The 17,077-nt window shown below is 33.9% G+C and overlaps 1 protein-coding gene across 1 annotated transcript in view; it reads left to right on the top strand.

Moving 5' to 3' along the window:
* The first annotated feature begins 389 nt into the window (after positions 1 to 389).
* The window catches only part of LOC129218531 (RNA 3'-terminal phosphate cyclase-like protein), a 29,208-nt gene continuing 12,520 nt past the window's right edge, over positions 390 to 17,077 (top strand). Inside the window, exons 1-2 of the mRNA XM_054852821.1 lie at positions 390 to 624; positions 3,134 to 3,205. Coding sequence (XP_054708796.1) covers positions 501 to 624; positions 3,134 to 3,205 — 196 coding nt within the window. The 5' untranslated portion in view covers positions 390 to 500. The remainder of the gene's footprint in view (positions 625 to 3,133; positions 3,206 to 17,077) is intronic.

Here is a 17,077-nt window from a genome sequence, read left to right as displayed (position 1 = left end):
GGGGGTGCTAGTACCAGGTAGCTATTAGCTCTTGGACTAGTTCTAAATTCTCATTAACTGCTCGATCCGGTGATGGTGCTGCCATCTATCGGTATATAAAAACAATGGAGGCAAGGCACATAGTATGCAGTCCTCGACATAAATGCAGTTGAAGTCAGTTGTGACTCTTGAATAGAATAGAATAGAATAGATCTACTTGCATACGTTCGACGAGCTCAGCCGACAAGAACCGGTTGATTAATCACGTGACAATTTTGACGTCAGCCAATGCTAAAGCATTTGAGTTGACTTCATTATTTGAAAACATTATTTTAACCGGTGAGCTACCGGTCGCTCATCGAACATCAATCCACATTTTTCTTTTCTATATTTATGGCAACACTCACAAAGAAAACAAAATACGAGCACATGGCAATCTGACATAATTTCGTGATGTTTAATTGTTTAAAGATATAAAATATCCTTGTTGCTACTTATCCTCGTTAATTTAAAAAAAGATAATGAGTACTCTGACTTTTAACGGCAGCAATTTTTTTCGCCAGCGGCTCTTACTTTCGACGCTGAGTGGGAAGCCGATCACCATTAAAAACATTCGCAGTGAAAGCGACGAGCCTGGGATTAATGGTAAATTCATTTTTTAGCGATTTGATTGACGGCAAGAGGTGAACAGGCCGGGTTCTATAAATTTAGGGTCCTCCCGACAAAAATCCTCTGGGAACCTTCCTCTGTAGGGGGAGAAGATTGCTTGTGCGGACACATTTTGCATTTCTGCAAAAAAAGTATACTAAATACTGTTTTTAATACACTTGATTTTTTTTTACAATAATTTGCACTTTTGTACTTATTTTAATTGATAAATTAAAACATTTGGCCGAACAGTTATTTAACAAAATATGTTTCAAAAAAGGTTGTTTTTGTCCACAATAGCCCCTTGTCATGGGGCTAGTGTGGACAAGATAGCATACTAATTAAACAATGTATACATAGGATTTAAAACATAAATAAGTTTTAACCTAAATAGCAGGTTCCTTAGCCAGTGTTAACCGTAACAAAGCATATTTTATTTAATAATAAGAAGTTTAAGATATTAATTCGTAGAGTTATGAATTGTCTAAAAACAAAGAAACTATTTAAAAGAAAAATTAAAATGTTTGAAAGCTATTCACTTTTATTTAGATGAAAAAAGGCTATTTTAATGCAGAAGAGATTTTTTTTTCTACTTTACACTATTTTTAAAGATATCCACATTAAATATTATGTGTGATGCAGAGTAGAACATGCACCGTAATCACAATTCAGAGACATTCCTGGAAATTAATGGGCAGCTCACTACCCAATTTCTGCCAATAACATCACTTGCAAAAACTAGGAACGTTTTCCGCCAAAAATCAGTAACCTTCGTACACCATCCTTTAAACTTTCCAAAGAATATGAAGATCTCTCATTGAGAGTTAAGCACTCATTAAGAGCTTAGTCAAACTAGAAGGGTCGTAATCGATCTTCAGGCGGTATGCTTAATGAACATACTTTGTTAATCTTTAAACTGGTTGCTAAAAATATGTTTCACACCATAGAGGAGTCTACATTTGTGCAACTTGAAGCAATTCAAGAAACATTTTTCCAAAGACAATTGATTTTATGGGGAAATAAGTGAAAATTCGTGAAATCCTGCAACGTTCCACAGAAATAATCAGTAACGTTTCGGAATTTGTTTAGTGTACTACTAGCAACATCTGGTGATGGTAGTTTATAGTTTTGAAATTTTTTAATTAATTTATGACGTATCAAAAAAAAAATCGCTTCTATAATTAAAATTCTTAAGAAGAAATAATTTCCCATCTTTTAAGCATGGTGGTCGAAATGACCACTGCTAGTCTTTCTTGGTATACGACAAATGCCGTCTTTCTAGTGTTAAGTATGAGTTTACTAATGTGTTTTAAAAAAGGAAAATTGTTTATGTTTAGTATAATTCTTAATAATATGTTTCAGGTGTTATTTCACATCATTTTAGAATGCATATGCAGTATTTTTTGGAGCAAAAGTAAAATATTAAGTTATAAGTTTATGAAATTTATTTTTTAAGAAACGAACTTGTTTAAAATATAGCTCTCAATAATATATTTAAGATGGTAATTTGCTTCTTTTAAGATTGTCTGCCTTTATTTTTTGGAAGTAAAGTAATATTTAAGTCCTATAAATTTATTAATTTGTTTTTTAAAAAGTGAATCTGCTTAGCATAAATCTCAATAATAAATTAATTATGTTAATTTGCACCTTTAAAGAATGAAAAAAGTGAAGATGGCCCGTTTTAGTATTTTCTTTTTCTATTTGAATGTTAAAAAAATTTTTACATGTGTACTGTTCTTAATAAAAAGAATCTCAAAGTAAAATTTTGGTTATGTCATTACAAAACTGGAAACAAGAAAATGTATTACTTTATAACAAGGTTATTTCGTTCCTACTATTTTTTTCCAAGTCATGCAAGTCTAATTACAATTACGACTTATCGTAAAGATAAATGTGAACAATAAAACTATTTAATAATATGTTTTTAAAGAAATGATGTGTGAAACAAGTTCGATTCATTATTTTGATGCAGCATTGCATAAAAGTATGTGAACAAGCAATGTAACTAAAAGTAACTATAAAGCAAACAGTAGGTCAAAAGTAGGTAACTACAATATGCAACTTTAAACTATTTTCTTTAAATTATCCGCTGTGGGCTGAGAATAAATACAATAATATTTATGCCAATAAATATTTCACACGTTCGGGAATTTTTATGACATTCTTTTTAAAAAAAAGTAATAATGAGTAATTTACATCAACAGCTTGATGGTCACTGTAAAAAAAACAAATTCTTGCTATGACGATACAAAGGTGACGAACGATAACTTTTCCTTTTTTAAAAAAAATTCTTGAACCTAGGAAGTACCCTTGAGCAAACTAATTTTTGCTGTACTATGAGTTTCTTAAATCCGCCTAGGTCTTTTCGGACATTCCGTATGTAGAGTCATTTACGAACTCTAAAAGTACGACAATTTAGCAAACTGAATGGGGCTTGTATCTGGCCGAAGAATTGCTCTCGCGGCAAAATAGATCACAAGAGTCATTTTGGTTTTTCCTTTTTCAGAAACTGAAGAGAAATTCCTGAAGTTGCTGGATCGCCTCACGGACGGTTCTTCTGTCATCCTCAATGAAACAGGTGGGCCCATTTTGTCCTCCCACTGAATGAATGAAATTACTAATCTATCTTTTCATACATAGAAAATGTTAACATTACAAAATAGGCACACATTTCCAACAAGTTCAAAAAAACTTTGATACTTAAAATTATGATTCTCCAAAAAGTTTTGATAAAGGGAAAAACAAAACTTCCCCGGTCCTATGGATCCCTAAAACTTATATTCTGCTGGTTTGATCAATTTTTTTGACTCCGAACTGGCAGTCAAATCATCGGCTCTGTTGGATATAATTTGAGGTTTATGGCCTACAGCTAAGCTGAAAATTAGGCAACTCATTTCCAACTAAAAATTTGAGGTAGTGGTCTGCCCGGAGAAAATAAAACATGAATCATTCTTTACACTGAAAAACATTTATTTGACACATATTGAAAATTGGTTACAACACAATGATTTGTTCCCCGGGAAAAATTAGAAAAAAAAGATCTTACAATGGGTCCATGCATGGATTAAAAGTCCTGTTGGTGTTCCAAGGTGACGTCTCACCGGTCGTTGGACAGCATGGCAATTTCCACGAATTGCAGGCAGGTCGATTCACACCGCGTGAGCCACAGTTCACCACATCAAGGAAAGGTATGCCAGGGATGGACGCGATCTTCTTCCGCAGGAGAACAAAAGACCCACATCAGGGAAACTTAGAACTCTTTGCTTTTGTAGACGTCATCACAACACACGGGTTCCAAACTCAAAACATCACCAGTGCTTTTCCCGGAAAAACCAGACCTCACCAAGAGGCCAATAGCAAAAATTTAGGATGACATTTGACAAACACGTTCACGAGACACAGACAACACAAGACGAGGAGACGAGTAGAAGTAAAAAAACGAAGCGAGCCAGAGCGATCGAGCTCCTGCCGGTCTGCGTATTTATAGCCAGATTCGGCCTTTCCAGAAACAATGTGACGTTACCTAATTTGCATATTGCCAAAACAACACAACCCGAAGAAAACACAGCTTGCCGGTTGCACAATTCTTATTTAATTTGGCATTCAGCACTTAACACCTCAACATGATTTCATCACGTCATTGACACGTGCTCTTTCGGAAGTTTACCGACATCTGCCGAATGACAACAACCAATCATAGCATGCCGCATGTTTTCCGAACACTTCCGATTCAAACTCGGACATTTGAGTGTTGGCGGCAGGTGGATGGGATTCTTCGCGCAAAGTTTTCTCTCGGAATGGCAAAAGGTAAGTCACAAAATGATTTTTCTTTTAAACAATATTGGTGAAATCCTTCAAGAACCAAAAATAAAGGCATTTAGCCCAACAAGTTCCCCCCTCTTGAAGGAATTTCATCAAAAAAAAAAAAACACATTATATACATTAAAAACATTTAACTACATTCATATTATATTTACAAAAGATACATTTGAAAAACAGTTCAAAAATTTGATACGCCCCCCTCATTTAATCCCAATTAAATATAATTTTACAAAGTTTATTTAAACAATTCTTAGATAGGGGTTTAGTGAAAATATCCGCGATGTTTATATTTGTCCTCACATATTTAATCAAAAAAATCTTTTGCTCAATTAAATTTCTTCAAAAATGGTACCTTACATCAATGTGTTTTGTACGGGAATTCTCAATGGGAGACTTAGAAAAATCAATTGTTGCAGTGTTATCACAATAAATAATTGTATCTCTAAGCTGGAGGTTTTCAATATTTAATTCACTTATTTCTGTGATTATCCTCTTCAGCCAGACCATTTCTTTTGCAGTTTCACCAAGTGAAATATATTCTGCTTCCATTGTGGATAACGCAACACATTTATGTTTAAATGTCCTCCAATTAATCGGGACCCGATCAATACACAAAATTGATCCTCCCATTGAGACCCTATCCTCCCGATTAGCGGCGTAATCGGAGTCTGAAAATCCCCGTAGATTTACACTATTGATTGAACTTAAATTTAGTTTGTATGATATTGTATGCTTTAAATACCCTAGCAATCTTAATAGAAAATCCCAATGCTTTCTTCCGGGATTTGCTTGAAATTGGGAAAAAATATTCACTGCATACGAAATGTCAGGTCGGGTCTTCCCCGCTATGTATGCCATACAACCCAACAAATTTCTGTATGGGAGCTTTTCTGCTTCCCTTTTTTCTTCCTCAGTTTTCGGGCAGTCGTCCTTGGACAAAACTGTACCCTTTGAGATTGGGAGGGTTGAATTTGGCACATAGTAATCAGAGAATAACTCCAAGACCTTCGAAATATAAGAGCTTTGGTGAATGAAAAGATTATTTTTATCTTCCACAAATTCAATCCCCAGGAGCTTTCTGGTTTTCCCCATTTCTTTAATATCATACATACTTTTAATTTCATTGATTACCTTTTTAATTAAATTTTCATTTTTTGCTAGAATTATTATATCATCTACATAAATAAGAAGAAAAGTATTTTTGTCTCTATGGTATACACAATTACATCCTTTTAATTTTTGAAAACCAAAACCACGAAGAACACTGTCTATTTCTAAGAACCAGTTCCTTCCGGACTGGTGTAGTCCATAGAGAGACTTCTTCAATTTACAGACAAAATTAGGGTGGCTTTTACTGACAAAACCCTCTGGTTGTCTCATGTAGATTTGTTCCTCTAAATCAGCATACAGGTAAGCATTTTTTACATCAATTTGTGAGTGACACCATTTTAAAAGACATATAAAAATAGAAAAGAAAACTCTTACAAGTGAAAACTCAATTACTGGACTGAAAACTTCAGAATATGACTCAATTGACTGACGGTCCCCCCTAACAACTAATCTGGCCTTGTATCTTACAACTTCACCCCTGTCATTTACCTTGAGGTCGTAGACCCACCTGTTTCCCAAAATTGGTTTCCCCTCTGGTGGGGGTACAAGGTCCCACACCTCTCTTTGGTTAATGACATCCAATTCAGACTCCATGGCCAGTTTCCAGTTGTCCACCTCGGGGGTAGCCATACATTGCCTATACGAGTTCGGTATAAAAATTTCTACCAAACTTGCTTCTTCACTTTCTCCCGAACTTTCACTGTCGTCACAGATTTCCCCTACTGTTGGATTTTTAGATGAAAAGTCAAAAAGTTTTGGTTTATACTCTATTTTATTTTCACTACAATATTTTAGAACCTGTTTTAATGAATTTAATCTTACTTTATTTTTACCAGCAATTGTATAATAAATATCAGTCCTATCCCCGGTCTTTCTCTTTTTGGCTTCTCTAACCCATTTAATCTTTTCACAGGGAGTTTGCTCAACGCTCTCCTGGATTTCCTGTTCAAGTTGAACTTCACTTATAGGCCTGATAAAATTAAATTTTTTCTCGTTTTTATTTTGGACTTTTAATTCCCCCCATTTTTCATTTTCATTAAACTTTACGTTAATAGTTTCTGTGACTGTTCTGGTTTCAGGATCCCAGATTCTGTACCCTTTGGTACGTAAGGCATATCCGACCATGATCCCCTTGGTAGCCCTCATATCTAACTTTTTTAGTTTGGACCTAGGCTGACCTACATAGGCAATACACCCAAAAATACGTAGGTGCCTCACTGAGGGTTTACGTCCAGAAAACAGTTCGAATGGGGTCTTGTCCATATTTCCTATTACCGTCCGATTCCTTACATAGTTGAAACAAAGAGCGGCTTCAGCCCAAAACTCATCCCCCAATCCAGAATCCTTGAGCATAGACCTCACACCATTCATTATGGTTAAATTATACCTTTCTACTACCCCGTTCATTTGCGGGGTGTAGGAATTGGTCCGCTCTATTTTTATTCCCTGATTGGTGAGATAGTTTTCAAAATCTTTGTTAACAAATTCTGTTCCATTATCGGAACGGATAGCCAAAATTTTTGAATTCAGGAATCTTTCAGTCCTTTTTTGAAAATTTACAAAAACATTAAATGCCTCATTTTTTGTTCTTAAAAAGAAAACATATGACTTTCTTGAGAAATCATCTATAATTATAAAAATATATTTCTTTCCCCCCAAGGACTCGGTCTGAAGGGGTCCCATCAGGTCCATGTAGAGCAATTGAAGTGCAGAATTAGTACGCCTTTCTGGCATAGATTTAAACGAGCACTTCCTCATTTTCCCTAATTGACAAGGGTCACAATTGGGTTTTTGCCCCTTCTTAATCTCCAGTCCTTGGACTGCACCAAGTCTACTCGTTTTGGTGATACTTTCCATATTTATATGGCAAAATCTCCTATGCCATTTTTCCATATCAATACTGACCATATTGGCCCCTTCAGACGGGTCCTTGGTCTTAAAGACTTTGGTATAATTAACATTTTCACAATCAATATAAAAATTTGGTTTAACATGATAAAGTTTATTTATTAAATTTGCTGTAAATAATTTAACATTTTCTTGATTAAAGACACAGATCTTTCCGGGCAACCATTTGAGCTTATAGCCCTGTCTATCTATACAAGAACCAGAAATTAGGTTGCGTCGCAGTGTTGGAGCATAGAAAACGTTATTCAATGTGATGGTAACTAATTTTCCATCTGATTCAATTTTAAAAATCACTTTCCCAATGCCCTCTACTTGGCTCTTCACATTTCCTACAGCTACCTCCATTTGTGTGTTTTGTACAGGCTCTAGCTCGGCAAATAACGATTTATCTCTACAAAAATGAGATGTGCTGCCGCTATCCAATAGCCATGTATCCTCACATTTTGGGTAGGTAGTGTTTGCAGAAATTTCATTTACTGAACAAAACATTCCTGCCTGAGGGTCTTCTTTGGTTTGAAATTTAAAATTCCTATCCTGTTTTACTTTATTACGGCTCCAACACTTCGACGCAATATGCCCTTTCTTTTTGCAAATGTAACAAACTTTATTTTTAGCAAGAAATTTACTCCTACCATTTGCCATTCCGGAGTTTCCGGGTTTTGAAAACATTGCCGAATTTTCTATATTAGGCTCTTCGGCCAAATACCTAATCCTACCTTCCTCAGCTAGTAGTTCATCTTTTACTTTCGAGAAAGTAAATTTCTCTCCTTCCCATCTGTAGATGGCTTGAACAATACTGCTAAAACTAGGAGGTAGATACCGTATCAATTGAAAAGTTCTAAGTTTTTCTTCCATAATATATCCATTTTCGACTAATTGGTTAAAAATTCCCCCCAACCTTGCAGCGAACAATCCCACCGTTTCACCTTCTTGCATTTTGCAAGAGAAGTAGGATTCCCACAATGCGGCTACTCTGGCCAAAGATGGGGGTTCAAAATTTGCCTTAAGGGCTTTCCAGGCTTCACTAGGATCTTCCAAATTATCAATTAACCTTTTTGTATCTTTTTCCAAGTTTAAATAGATGATGGCTAAAGCTTGGCCACATCTTTTTCTGTCAGCACTAGTTAACTCCCCTTCTGGTTTCTTTTGGGTAATCTCCCATAAATCCCTTTCTATGAGCACCATTTTTATATCTTTGGACCAGGTAGCCCAATTATGGGAGCCCAACTTCTCAACGTTTCTATAATCTTTCTCCATAATAAAGAAATGATTCAATCTTCTCCGGGCAGATCAACCACACGACTCTGCTACCACCTGTTGGATATAATTTGAGGTTTATGGCCTACAGCTAAGCTGAAAATTAGGCAACTCATTTCCAACTAAAAATTTGAGGTAGTGGTCTGCCCGGAGAAAATAAAACATGAATCATTCTTTACACTGAAAAACATTTATTTGACACATATTGAAAATTGGTTACAACACAATGATTTGTTCCCCGGGAAAAATTAGAAAAAAAAGATCTTACAATGGGTCCATGCATGGATTAAAAGTCCTGTTGGTGTTCCAAGGTGACGTCTCACCGGTCGTTGGACAGCATGGCAATTTCCACGAATTGCAGGCAGGTCGATTCACACCGCGTGAGCCACAGTTCACCACATCAAGGAAAGGTATGCCAGGGATGGACGCGATCTTCTTCCGCAGGAGAACAAAAGACCCACATCAGGGAAACTTAGAACTCTTTGCTTTTGTAGACGTCATCACAACACACGGGTTCCAAACTCAAAACATCACCAGTGCTTTTCCCGGAAAAACCAGACCTCACCAAGAGGCCAATAGCAAAAATTTAGGATGACATTTGACAAACACGTTCACGAGACACAGACAACACAAGACGAGGAGACGAGTAGAAGTAAAAAAACGAAGCGAGCCAGAGCGATCGAGCTCCTGCCGGTCTGCGTATTTATAGCCAGATTCGGCCTTTCCAGAAACAATGTGACGTTACCTAATTTGCATATTGCCAAAACAACACAACCCGAAGAAAACACAGCTTGCCGGTTGCACAATTCTTATTTAATTTGGCATTCAGCACTTAACACCTCAACATGATTTCATCACGTCATTGACACGTGCTCTTTCGGAAGTTTACCGACATCTGCCGAATGACAACAACCAATCATAGCATGCCGCATGTTTTCCGAACACTTCCGATTCAAACTCGGACATTTGAGTGTTGGCGGCAGGTGGATGGGATTCTTCGCGCAAAGTTTTCTCTCGGAATGGCAAAAGGTAAGTCACAAAATGATTTTTCTTTTAAACAATATTGGTGAAATCCTTCAAGAACCAAAAATAAAGGCATTTAGCCCAACAGGCTCTCATATGCAAAATTTTAAGGAGGGGCTCAGATATTTTCCCCATGTTCAGTAAGTTAACGCGGCTGGAATTGACTGAGCTGGTGGTGTATTTCATGTATTTTCCCTATGGTTGGGCAAGATATTTATCCCATGGAAACTGATTTCAATACAAATTAGTCGTTTTAAAGACATGTTCTTCATGCCTGTGATATCTTTCCTGGAACTCCACCTCAGAATTACTAGAAGTAATGCAAAGCATTATATCCAGTAATTTTTGCATTAGTTTTAGGTGACCCAGTGGTTCACTGCGCAGCATTTTTCTCAAATGTAAAAAGTGTCTTTTAAAATGGAACTATATGATGCTCTTTTCAGCTGCCTTCATTTTTAAAAAGCTGATTCACTTAGCGATCCAAATAATTTGCATGCTTTTTTACTTTCTTCTATATCTAATATATAGAAGAAAGTATTGGATTCGTGCAAATTTTCGAATTTCGAATTTTGACGGATTCGAACGTTTTGAGGTGTGCTGAGTCCATTTCGACTATTTTTGGAAAATGTGTGTGTATGTGTGTGTGTCACGTCTGTGTGGGACCAGTTTTTTGTGGCCGCTCTACAGCAAAAACTACTGCATAAAATCGAACGAAATTTGGTACACATATGTGCCCCTATGTGAACTTGTGCCCATTGGTTTTTGGCGCGAATTCCTCCAAGGGGGGTGGAGTAATGGGACTTTTTTGAGTTACGCGTGATTGCTATTCCTCAGGAAGTAACTGGCGGAATCAAACAAAATTTGGTCCATATGTTGCCAGTAACAGGAACAGGTGCTGATTCAATTTTGGTGTCAATAACTCAAACGGGGGTTGAGCTATGGAACGTTTTTCGTCGTCAATTGTGACTGCTGTATCTCAAGAAATAATGAACGGAATGATAGAATAATTTATCGGCAAGTAGGCCTTAGTGGGTATAAGAGCTGATTTTATTTTGGTGTCAACAGCTAAAAAGGGGGTGGCGCAATCGCCCGTTCTTTTTTTCCATTGTGAGTGCCCTATCTCAAGAAGTAATGCTACGTTCTGGTTGAAATTTGGAATATATGTGAATCCATATGTAAACAGGCTTTGGTTAAATTTTGACGCCAATCGCTCCAAGAGGTGTTGATTTTTTTTTTTTATTAAAAATAGCTTAATTAATGCAACAATAAGAAAGATAAATCGTAATAGATTGTCGTCTGCGTATTTCTCGTGATTTTAATTGCATGGAAATGATCGGAAATATTATCTCAATGATTTAAAATTTTTAACTGTTGCCATCTTATGTTTGTTAACAAATAAAATATTTGTAATTAATTCAAGCAAGGCTTTTAAAATAACTTTCAATTTTCGCTCTTTGCTTTGCTTTTGCAATAATTCAGACATTGGGATGGTCGTCAAGTTTTTGCATGTGTAATTTTGTTTTCATTGGGAATATTGCTTCCTCGTTTACTGTTGAGTTGAAACAATCAGCTGGCCAATAAGGTTCAGCTTGAATCCAACACGTGGAGCAATTTTTATCAGAATGTCGGGAGAGTGGGACACTTCAACTTCAATAACTCTTCTGGTAAAAATTTTTTCAAAACTGTTGAAAAAAAATGGTGCAATCTTTCCATGAATCTTGAATATTCTCCCATTTTAGAGGGACTCACTATCATGATCCCTAAATTTATTGTCCTCTAAATCTTTGTTTTCCATGAGGAACTCAAATTATGAGTTAATGATTAAATTGTGAGATAACCTAAACTACTACAATAAGCTAAAAATGATTTTAAAAAAGCTTGCCAAAATAAACAAATATATAAACTAAATTTATTAATTTTTTGTAATTAAAATATAGTTTTCAATCTTGAAAAATATTGAAGCATTTAAAAGAAGCAAAAGGATTGAAATCCTTAACACTAGAAGTAATTTTTTTCACGAATTCGTGTGCAATCTCGGTACGTCTCCTGAAAATAAAACTATTTATTATTTATTAAATTAAAAGTCAAAATAAGCTACTTTAAAGTTGCTAATGTCAAAACAATTTATGATGGTCAAATATATCAAAATATGTATAGATGAAATAGGATTGAAATCTCAAGCACGAGATGCAATTCCCGCGAAGTACGATTACAAAGGAATAGTGATGAAAAATACCCGGATATTTATTTTTAAGGGTAAATACCCACAAAATGGATATTTATCCGGGTATTTATTTCAAAAATTTATATTCAACTAAAGTACTTTTCTGTATGTATTCCAATAACGAACCATTTTCAAAGCAATAAATTTTCGCCCAAAAATGGAATTTTGATCAAATATTTAAAGAATAAGTGTGTGAAACAACTTAGCAATCTAATATGATATCCACATTAAATGTGTTGGATATGCCTAATCAATGTTGATAGCCAAATTTCAGATATAAAAAGCCATTCTACAAAAAGTAAAAAGCTTAACTGGTTACAAAAAAAAAGTAAACAATTTTTTAAGGTCCTAGTCTTTTATAACCCAGTAATATATCCCTGCATGACATCAAAATGTAACGAAATGTAGCTCAATTTATTATTGCTATTTATTTACCTATATCTTTTGCAGAAATTTCCTCCAAACCTAGTTCAATTGTTCAGGTGTATTTTACATTTCATATATATATATATATATATATATATATATATATATATATATATATATATATATATATATATATATATATATATATATATATATATATATATAATAGCAAGTAATAAAAAAAAAGAATTAAACATTTAAAAAAAGGGGGGAGGAATAAAAAAATATAAACAAAGCCAAAGAAAAAGAAAAGCTGCTTTGAGATTGAACTCATCAGCATTGGAAACCTCAAAGTATTAAGTACCAGAACTACCAAGCAACACAATGGATAGTTAGGCAAACGCACTACAAATCCAAAAAATGCATTCTTTGAAGCGGCAGCCAAATTTTGAAACGATAAAAAATTTGGAGGGATTGTAATGAATATATACAAATGTCTGGTGTAGAAATAATCATTTACCACCAGCAAAGACAAATTCACGAAAATTATATCAAAATTCTCTTTTAAATTATCTTGATTTAAGTTTAAGAATAGTTCGATCTAAATTCTGACAGTTTTTTTGATAAGATTTCACTAAACCTTTAATTATAAACAAAATTATGCATTATAAAAAATTATAATACATACATTTTTATATTTTTAGTCTTTCATTTTAATGTTTATGTTTCATCACCTTTTGATACCACCTTTTTTTTTTTTGCAAAAATGCACAATTACTAGGGGATTTATTTACCCTGCCTTCGGATAAATACCCAAAAAAATATTTACCTTCCCACCCTACAACACTAATTGCGTGTATTAAAAATAGTTTGAATCGTGAAGTACTGAAGAGCAAGTGCAAATGAGCAAGGCAACAAAAAACAATATTTTAATTTATTTACTTATTTATTTATTATTTTTTTGCTTATTAATGTGAAAACTGTTTCTATCTTTGCTACGTTATCACTTAAACAGCAATAAAATAAATAAATAACATCATAGTCTTAATAACTTCTCAGTATATTCTTCCAAACACCCCTCATGCTTCCCTTTTTTATCATTTTGGATATGACTAACCTTAGATTGTGATTTCAAAAACCTGAAGTTCATCATTGAATTGCTTTTACTTCTCCAATTATGACATTGGAAAGAAAGATTCTTTGGTTCACACGATTTGTTTCTTTCATGATTTCATCAAGTCTTTCAATAAAAAATATTATAAACTGTATAATACATATGTATGTATCAGTTTTACCAATTATTTCATATTTAGATTAAAAAAAAAAAATTCCCATTCACTTTTTGCATTTTTTTTTTTTTTTTGTAAAATACCCAGTTTTTGGGTATTTACCCGATCCACATCACTACAAAGGACGCATGGGTCGGAAAACAAATTCATTCATTAAAATTTAACTTAAAACAAGCTAATCTAAAATAGCCTGTCACAAAATAACTTCCGTTTGTCAAAAATATTAAAATATTTGCAGTATATGCGATAGGGTTTAAATATCAAGCACAAGATGCAATTCTCCGCGAAGAATGATAAAAGTTAGCATAACTCCAAAAAAAATTCATTTATTAAAATTAACTATAAAACAAGCTTATCTAAAGTAGCATATGTAACAACAACTTTTGATTGTCAAAAATATCAAAATATGTACAAGAGGCATAATTATTAAAATCTCAAGGACGAGATGAAATTCCCTGCGAAATACAATTACAAAGGAAGCATGAGTCCAAAAATAAATCCGTTCATTAAAATTAAACATAAAATAAGCTAATCTAAGGTAGCCTGTGTTGAAATAACTTCTGATTATCAAAAATATATACGAGATGCAAAAGGATTGAAATCTCAATCAAGACATACAATTTTTCATGCGAAGTATGGTTTCAAAGCTCCCATGGTTTCAAAAGCAAATTCATTCATTAAAACTAAAATATAAAACAAGCAAATATAAAGTAGCATATGTCAGAACAACTTTCGTTTTTCAAAAATATCAAAATATGTACAAGATGCAAAAGGATTGAAATTTCAAACATGAGATGCAGTTCCCCGCTATGTACGATTACAAAAGAAGCATTGGGTCCAAAAATGAATCGATTCATTGAAATTAAACATAAAATAAACTAATTTAAGGTAGCTTGGGGAAGTTTTTTTTTTTTTTCTTGTCACAAAGTGGCGATAGGCACTGAAATTTTTGATCGGCATTGAAAATTTTTGGTCGCCATTTGGCGAGTGGGGACCGCTAAGCTGCACCTCTATGTATTACTTTCATTAGCTTTTCTTGTTCAGGGTTCGTACGCTCCGGGGAAAATGACACAGTTAAATGTGTCAGAGAATTTTCCAATTTTGCCCCCAAAATTTTTTTTTCCAGGGAATTTTGTGCCATGAGATCTAATCTTGGCTTTTATCGATGTTTTTTGAAGAAAATTGCAAAAATTTTTAGCCCAATGGATGCTGGTAATAGAAAAAGGGGCGACCCGAAAAAAATTCTGCAGTCGCCATTTTTGCCCCTCAATAGTTCCCAAGAAAAAAATTCCTCGGATGAACAGGAACTATGCACAAACTCAACAGGAGAAAAGACAATTTACTGCTTCGGAAGCACGAGCCTGATGATGGGAGAGTTGATCGGGGAAAATCTTTTTTTTTTTATTTTATCGGAATGTCTTTTTACCTACCCGTGAAACATAGTCGTCATTTTTGGTCATTCACAAGATAGAAGTAGACATGATGCTTAAATGCCTAAGTTTCTAAAAACAAAGCAGAATTGGATGTTTTCTTTAACTGCAAACTAATGAAAATGATGCAAAATGTACTGCATTTTTTTTTTCTTGAGAAATGAAAAATTTTTTTCTTAAAACTTAATCTTATCCTCATTGCCTTGGACGCAAATTTGCTAAAAACTTTTCAACTGAATTGTAATTTCATGAAGAGTTACTATTTTCAAATTGTTTTCATGCTACAAAGACATAAAGTTATTTCTTATTTTTTGGCGTAGCCGCCATATTTGGTCAATCCCAAGATGGAAGTACACAATACTTTTTAAGTGCCTAAGTTTCCGAAAACGGCATTAGATATTGATTGCAATGCAAACTATTGGTAACAATGTAAAATGTGCCTTTTTTTTTTTGGTTAATTCGTAATTATTTTCTGGAAAATGCAAAATTTTTTATCTTCAGAACATTTTTTTTTTTGTTCTAATCGATTACGATGCTTATGTGCTAAAAACTGACTATTTTTTCTTAATTGTAGTTTTTTAAGGATTATTAGTTATTTACAACTACTTTTATGATACAAATTCAAAAATCTACTTATTTTCTAAAATTTTTCATTTAGTCATCATATTTGGTGTTAAATACTGATGAGAAAATAAAAAGACCTATTGTTCACCAAAAGCGGATGCTAAAATTTTGCTGCACAATTACAGCAAAACGCTAATATTGCGCATGACATCAAAGAAATGCTAAAATATGTTGAAAGTACCCTATTTTCAACAAGTAGTAAACAATAAAAACAATTTGGAACAAAACGTTTAAAAAAACTTGATGGGGGGGGGGAGAGACAAAAATTAAGATATTTTTAATCTAAGGGGAAAAGTTTCAGTTTTTTTTTGCATTGCTATTTCAAACAATTTTATTTGTTCTGAAAATATTGTTATCCTTATATTATTACTGTAGCCTGTTTTTTGTCGCTTCACGAGATCTTCCTCATTTCTTCATTGATTTTTTTTATTTGCCCCTCATTTTAAAGCTTACCGTGCAGGTTAATGACAAAAAATAGACCCAGTCCAAATTTTTTTTCTGTCAAAAATTACTATTTTAAAGCACCGTACTGAGGTTTTTGTTTAAATTTATAAGTTTAACCTGGGCTGTGTGACCAACAGAGCTGAATAGCTTGAACACTTTAAAACAATGAATAACACAAGTGAGGTAATAAAATAAATGAGATGAAAATGCTCCTTTGCTGTTATGAAAACTTGATGCAACCTGTAACTAAAATAGTTCTTCATTGTAAGGTTTCTTTTTAAAGCTTTGGCTCCAGTCGGAAAACTAAAGCATAAAGTAAGCAAAAATATAAGTATCAGGTTTAAGATTGCAGACTACGATGGAACTCATTACATACAACAGATAACACACATAAGGCTATGAAATAAATACGGCAGAATGCTGCTTGGTGTTTCAACTCCTTTATGCAGACTACAGTTATTTTTCAGATAAGTTGAATATTAATCAAAGGGTGTTCTTTCTGTTTTTTAAAGCTTTGATTCTGTTCGGACCACTAAGCATAAAGTAAGCATAAAAAAGTATTAGATTTAAAAATTCAGTCCTCAAGGGAATCCTTTTTGTGCAGAAAAACTTTTTCATTGTATGCTGAAATGTAGATTTTTGTAATAGCAGTGTTCGGCCATTTGTATAAATGAAAAATTACTACGCCAAATTGAAAGTACGAGTTTCACCCAGTAAACCTTTAACTATTTATTCAAATGTGATGTAAAGCATTAAAATTATTATCAACTTCATTAGTAAGAAATCATTTTCTACTCGTCTGCTTTCGGCGGAAAAAAAATGTTTTGTCAACGTTCCAAAATTTATGCTTAAAAAACGGACTCAGTTCAACTGGTTTTGGTTTGGAATTTCAGGTATTCAATTAAAAGAGAAATATGTGCTGGCATTCAAGCCATAACGGTTAAAGCAGCCTG

Source organism: Uloborus diversus, chromosome 3 (genome assembly GCF_026930045.1).
Source record: "Uloborus diversus isolate 005 chromosome 3, Udiv.v.3.1, whole genome shotgun sequence".
NCBI classification, from domain to species: Eukaryota; Metazoa; Arthropoda; class Arachnida; order Araneae; family Uloboridae; genus Uloborus; species Uloborus diversus.
Note: the sequence above shows the minus strand (reverse complement) of the source record. Positions and strands in the feature narration are given on the sequence as shown.